Source organism: Thalassophryne amazonica, chromosome 6, assembly GCF_902500255.1.
Source record: "Thalassophryne amazonica chromosome 6, fThaAma1.1, whole genome shotgun sequence".
Classification (NCBI taxonomy): Eukaryota; Metazoa; Chordata; class Actinopteri; order Batrachoidiformes; family Batrachoididae; genus Thalassophryne; species Thalassophryne amazonica.
The window spans coordinates 87,518,360-87,525,120 of NC_047108.1; the positions used below are offsets into that span (position 1 = coordinate 87,518,360).

The 6,761-nt window shown below is 44.2% G+C and overlaps 1 protein-coding gene across 3 annotated transcripts in view; it reads left to right on the forward strand.

Moving 5' to 3' along the window:
- LOC117512560 (prickle-like protein 2) overlaps nucleotides 1–5,057 on the forward strand; it is a 131,321-nt gene extending 126,264 nt beyond the window's left edge. For 2 of the 3 annotated variants that reach the window (XM_034172681.1, XM_034172680.1), the window contains 4 exons: nucleotides 359–545; nucleotides 1,929–2,083; nucleotides 2,193–2,994; nucleotides 3,085–5,057. In XM_034172681.1, the coding sequence (XP_034028572.1) occupies nucleotides 359–545; nucleotides 1,929–2,083; nucleotides 2,193–2,994; nucleotides 3,085–4,034 (2,094 nt within the window). In that variant the 3' untranslated portion in view covers nucleotides 4,035–5,057. Of the gene's footprint in view, nucleotides 1–358; nucleotides 546–1,928; nucleotides 2,084–2,192; nucleotides 2,995–3,081 lie in introns of all 3 variants that reach the window. The other variant, XM_034172679.1, reaches the window with a different exon arrangement.
- Nucleotides 5,058–6,761: the final 1,704 nt, after the last annotated feature.

Below are 6,761 nucleotides of genomic sequence, written 5' to 3' on the forward strand. Positions count from 1 at the left end.
CCTATTAAAGAGAAAAATGTCTTGATGCTTTTTAACTCAGAAATGGTTGCAAGCGTATGTAACTGCATGTCCTTATTGATTAATACCACTATTTATGCCATTTGATGTGACACCTGCAATCAGTTTTCAATGACAAAAAGGCAGTTATGCAGGACATTCAGATGGTTAGGTTTGTAGGTATAATTGGAAAAACTAAAGCTATCTTGAGTCCTTTGAGTATCAGTAGAATTGGAAACAGCCACAGATGATAGGTCGTCCTCATAAACAAAGTCCAAGCCAGTTCAAAAAGATTAAACGTTATTGTTCATTTTATATTCACTCACAAGCTTCCATTCTATACTGATGCACTGTCATACAGATTATCTTTGCTGATGAATGCACTGAGGCCGAGGGAAGACACTGGCACATGAAACATTTCTGCTGCTATGAATGTGAGACCACCCTCGGCGGCCAACGCTACATCATGAAGGATGGACGACCTCATTGCTGTAACTGCTTCGAGTCACTTTATGCAGAATATTGCGATGCCTGCGGAGAACACATAGGTACAGCACTCTCATCATGTGACTGCCAGCTTTTTTTATTGATGCTTTCAGTGCTTCAAAGCATATACAAGCTGTTAACATGCAGAGACACGTCTTTTTTACACCAAGTATCACAGAGAACCTCAAACAGCCATTTACCATCAGCGTGGGTAAGATGAACCCCGTGAGCCTTGTAGCACAGCTGCGAAGGGGCGGAGTCAGAGCAGTGAGATGTAGGTGGTTATTATCGTTCAGAGTGCTGGTAACTGAAAGAAACTGTCTTTCAGAGAGAATGCACCCATGTTGAATCCAGATGGGAGCTGCAAAGGATCATTATTTGGTTTTATTCAGGAGCAGGACCAATGAAATATACTCACATTATGTTACAAAAGGACCACTTAATGACTTGGCATACACTCACAAATGTTCTATGTACTTTTGAATCAAATGCTTTGATCAAAGTGAATATGTTTATACCAGTGAGAGGAACATCACAAAAATAATAACTTTGTCATATTTAAAAAAACTCACATCACCTCATTGATTTCAGCATTTAAAGCCAAATGAAAGTAAGTAAGTCCCTTCGGCTGCTCCCTTGTTTGCACTCGGGGTCGCCACAGCAAATCCAAGGTGGATCTGCATGTTGATTTGGCACAGGTTTTACGCCGGATGCCCTTCCTGACGCAACTCCACATTACATGGAGAAATGTGGCAGGGGTGGGATTTGAACCCAGAACCTTCCGAACTAAAACCAAGCGCATTAAAGCCAAATGAAAGTATATTTTTGGAAAAATTTAGAATCTGATCTTCCACCCTACACAATGTAAGTGTCATTGTTAGTTTCCATTTCCTGCTATTTTTGTCATTTTTACACTCAGTGACCGTACCATTTGTATTCATGTAGCCTTGTTGGTATAAAAATGAATTGTTGGGCACATATCTGGTGCATTAATTAATATAGAAAAAGCCCACTATCTCACCCAACCCTAGACATAAGGGACATTATATGTATTATAGAGTAAGCACTCGTGCAAAAACACAAACCTCATCCTAACTGCTTCACCTCAGGGAGCTTTGGTGGCCACTGTCTCCTCTGACACGTTGGCACTAATTTGTTAAATGCCTGGTGCCACCTGGCTTAAACGGAAGGACAGGTGCTACTCTGACTGGTTGATATTATGTTTGAACTACAACATGCCCATGTTAATTATGGTAAATTGAAGCCCTTTGCACCCAGTGTCAAGCTTCACACCAGTATTGTGTCCTGCATAAAAAGCAATGTGGACTCAGCCATGAACCAAATGGATTGTGCATTCTGTGCAGCTTGTATTTGTGTCCACCATGATAGAGCCTTTAATTAGTATATAAGTCTTTGAATTATGTTTGCTTGTTCCTCTACTATAGGCATTGACCAAGGCCAGATGACATACGATGGGCAGCATTGGCATGCTACTGAAGAGTGTTTTTGCTGTGCCCATTGTAAACGGTCACTACTAAGCCGTCCATTCCTGCCAAAACAGGGGCAGATCTTCTGCTCCCGGTCCTGTAGTGCCGGACAGGTGCTTAATCACACATTTCCTCAAAGTCTTTATTTTTTGTTTGTTTTGTTTGGCTGTTGTTCAATGGAGCATAACAGTTGTACTAATCTGTTTTATTTGATCCAATAAGGATCCAGATGAATCCGACTCCTCAGACTCGGCCTTCCAGAGTGCTCGTTCCCGTGAGTCCCGCCACAGTGCCAAAATTGGGAAAAAGGAGCGTCGGAATGCTGAGCAGGAGCGACGGAGTGCTGAGGCCCGCCAACCAGCTCCTCCACCAATGCCTGACCGTCTGTCAGCTGAAATTGACCCACTGTCTGTTCAGATGGACCGTTTAAGTGTGTCATCTAGCCAGACTCCAAGCAAGACACCTAACCGCACACCCAACCGCACTCCAAGCCGTGCGCCGAGCCTTAACCAAGTGTGGATGAGCCGAGATGACCCTTATGTCCCTGCTGCCTATGAGGGCTCCAAACGGGAAGCTCCCCCCAGCCCGACACCCATACATTTGCTGGCTCAGTGTAACCCCAGGCAGGGCTATAATCCAAATGCAAACCCACATCCTCCAGCCCAGAGTCCTGCTAACCCAGGAAAAAGACCTGATTCCTGGGGGAAGGAACAAGGAAATGCCAAAAGGACCCCTATGGCTGCTCTGAGAGGCCATTCCTTTAATGAAAACTGGATCCATCACAGTCAAGATGAGTTCAGACCCAACAAACTACGCACCCAGATGAGCTTCAATGAAATGTCTAACAAGAATCAGGGCTGTTCCGATAAGAGAAGCATCAGCCTGCATGGATTCCAAAGAGATGGCAGGCCCCCGCTGACTAGGAGGAACCCCATAAATGCAATGAGTTTCAATGAGCCACTCACCCCTTTAGAACAGACCCCTCGAGGATCCATGGATTCCATCAGCATGTCCAATGCTACAGGTACAGTGTCAACTTAGTGTCACAAAATGATATAATGCCCAAATGGCCACTGATTTCATATTGTAATTTTGTGATTTGTGGTTTTAACAGGTCACTCTCTGGATGGGGTCAGTAAGCGTCAGGAGAATCTCTCCAGGTTCTCAATGCCTGACCTGAGCAAGGACTCTGGTGTGAATGTGTCTGAAAAAAGCAACATGGGCACCCTGAGCTCTTCAGTCCAGTACCGCAGCACAGAGTCACTGAATTGCTCCCGTCCTTATGGCAACATGTACGATCCACTGAGAGTTGGCTACCCTCTGCAGTACTGGGATACACCACAGCCACTGGCTTTTGATGGCAAAGGTCATGTAGGGGTAATGGGCAGCAGTGGAAACCTGCGGATGCCTCCCTTGAGTGACAGAATGCCACGCAGACGTATAAATGGGCAAGAATCTGTATCCCAGCAACAACAGCCACAACCAAGACGTCGCAAACACCATCGTGGTACTAATGGTAATGGCCATCACCGTAGTGGTCGCCACCACAAGCGCTCTCGTCGGTCCCGCTCTGACAATGCCCTGCACCTGGTGGCCGACCAGCCTGCTCACATGCTGGAGCTTCCCTACCGCCGTGTCCAAGAGGATTATGATCGTTTCCCCACTGGTCATGCTGCTAGGGAGTTGTTTGGTCTGGATCCAGGTGGATACAGACAGCAGCCTCACCGGCCTTGTCCACGCACCACATCCGATCTCACCCTGCAGAATGCTGGATGGCAACCCGTGGGTCTGGGTGGGCCGTACTGGGGTGACAGCTATGTGGAAGCTGCTGACCCCTGGTGCTCCAGCTGTTCATCTTCCTCTGAGTCAGAGGAAGATGAGACTTATTTCCTGGGAGAACCAATCCCACGGCCTGTGCAGCTGTGTTACATTAATAACGAGGATCTGCGCCATCGCTACAACCCCTCTGGTCGAGGTGGCCATCACGGACCTCTTCATGGATCGATTCATAGCCAGCTGCATGCTCGTCAGAGGAGGAAGAGCAAAAACTGCATAATTTCCTAGATGTAGAACAAAGAGATATGGAGGGATGAGCAGGAGAGCGAACAAGATGAGAGAGAGAGAATGAGGTAAGGAGAGAGTAAAAGCAGGAGAGGAAGACAAGAGGGAGAGTGGGAAGGCAAAAGTGAAAGAATATGACATAAAATGGAGTGATTTGTGTGTGCAGTGGGGTTGAAGCAAGAAAAGGCCATATTTTTTCTGTGTAAGCTTACACAACTCAACACTGGGTAGTGTTTGTCCACACCTACACAGAATGATCTAATCATAATAGGAAGCTCTGCTGGCTTACACAACAGATGTGTTGCAGTGATGGAGATCAAACCCGGGGTTGAAGCAAGAAAGCGCTGATGAATTTGACTACTGAATATGACGCAGTGGGGTTAAATTAAAATGAAGTCTTTGCGTGTCTGTGTGTGTATTTGTGCTCCAGAGAGTATGAAGGACCTCTTTAGAGATTGAAAAATAAAATGCAGCATTGTGACTGGTCCCTGGGCAGTAACCCTATTCTATGTAGACAAATGAGAACCTGTGTTGGGATTAGTGGAATCTAAATGCTGCTGGGATGTAGAGTGTTGGCTCCCTAACCCCGTTCTCACTCTGTACAAATAGTCTGTTGAATCTTGTGCTCTACATAGCCAGCTCTCCATGCTTTACCAAGGGCAGAGCGCCACACAGCCTCTGCACCTTGACCATTCAGGCACAGTAATGTCAGGTATGGTCCCGTTTTCTCTTCTGCAACATGCTTTTGTTTCTGAGAGTTACCTGTAGATGATAAACAATAATGATGTTAACAATAATGCCAATTATATTAAAGTATAATACCTATTTAATGTATATATAGTAATAAATTTACAGTAATGGATGTAATGTAAATGTTATGTACATATGGTCTTAAATATTTATATATTTTGTAACTAAAAAAAAAATATCCTTATTTGTATAACATGATGTAGAAATAGGGAGACTTGCATGTCAATTTGTTGTTGTTGTTGTCTCATGCTGAAAATAAAAGCGTACTTCATTGAACAACCAGGAAGTTGAATCTTATTCCCTGTGATTAGCAGAGCATACATTAGAGGTAATGTACTCCGGTAGTGAGCCATTTGGTGAGCGGGGCTGTAAAATTTCCATCAGTAATTCTGTAAAAAAAAAAAAAAAAAAACTACTACTGCATATTCAGCTTTAAAATTTTGAACTCTAACAAATATGAAACCTATTTTGGGTTATATTGGCATCTTTGCACGATACTTTGCTGGTATTCTTTTATATATTTACTTATATATTAGCCTTGACACAGCAGGGCCTGTCTGATTTGATTCATTGTTTCACATGTAAAGTAGGCCTTGTGTTTGCATTAACTTACCAGGTCTTGGCATTAACTTTGAAATCTACCTGCCATGCTCTATAATTAAACCTTGACTTAAGCAACTGGCTGGGAGTCAACACATACTAGCTTTCCTGTTACTACCAACAAGAACAGTGAATCACAGATATTGTGCAGCGCTTTGTTGTAATTTATTTTTCTAAAGCTACATACTTTATCATTAGCATACTAGCCCATATCCAAACGACATGGTGCGTGAAGTACACGAGGCATTGTCAATTGTGAGGCACGTTACAGTGAGGAAAATAAGTATTTGAACACCTGTGAAATCAATGTTAATATTTGGTACAGTAGCCTTTGTTTGCAATTACAGAGGAGAGGAAAAATGAGCACTCACAGGGACTAGGAGTGGAGGTGCACGGCTCAAAAACCAAGTCAATATAAAAATAAAGCCTGCAACACTCAAGTGTCCTTCTTAATAAAGGTTTTAATGACTCTTTGCCGTGAGTCATTAAAACCTTTATTAAGAAGGCCACTTGAGTGTTGCAATTACAGAGGCCAAATGTTTCCTGTAGTTTTTCACCAGGTTTTCAGACATTGCAGCAGGGATTTTGGTCCACTCCTCCATACAGATCTTCTCCAAATCTTTCAGGTTTAGAGTTTCAGCTCCCTCCAAAGATTTTCTATTGAGTTCAGGTCTGGAAACTGGCCAGGCCACTCCAGGACTTTGAAATGCTTCTGATGGAGCCCCTCCTTAGTTGCCTTGGCTGTGTGTTTGGGGTCATTGTCATGCTGGAAGACCCAGCCAAGACCCAATGCTCTTACTGAGGGAAGGAGATTGTTTGCCAAAATCTCGCAATACATGGCTCCATCCATCTTCTCTTCAATACGGTGCAGTCGTCCTGTCCAGAGCACCCCCAGAGTATGATGTTTCCACCCCCATGCTTCACGATTGGGATGGTTTCTTGGGGTTGTTGTCATCCTCGCAACATGGTAAGTGGGTTGATTCCAAAAAGCTCTATTCTGATCTCATCTGACCACATGACCTTCTCCCATGCCTCCTCTGGATCATCCAGATGGTCACTGGTAAACTTCAAATGGGCCTGGACATGTGCTGGCTTGAGAAGGGGGACCTTGCTGCCCTGCAGGATTTTAAACCATGACAGCATCATGTGTTACTAATGTAATCTTTGTGAATGTGGTCCCAGCTCTCTTCAGGACATTGACCAGGTCCTCCTGTGTAGTTCTGAGCTTTCTCAGAATCATCCTTACCCCACAAAGTGAGATCTTGCATGGAATCCCAGACCGAGAGAGACTGAGTCATCTTGTGTTTCTTCCACTAAATAATCATAACAGTTGTCTTCTACCAAGCTGCTTGCCTGTTGTCCTGTAGTCCATCCCAGCCT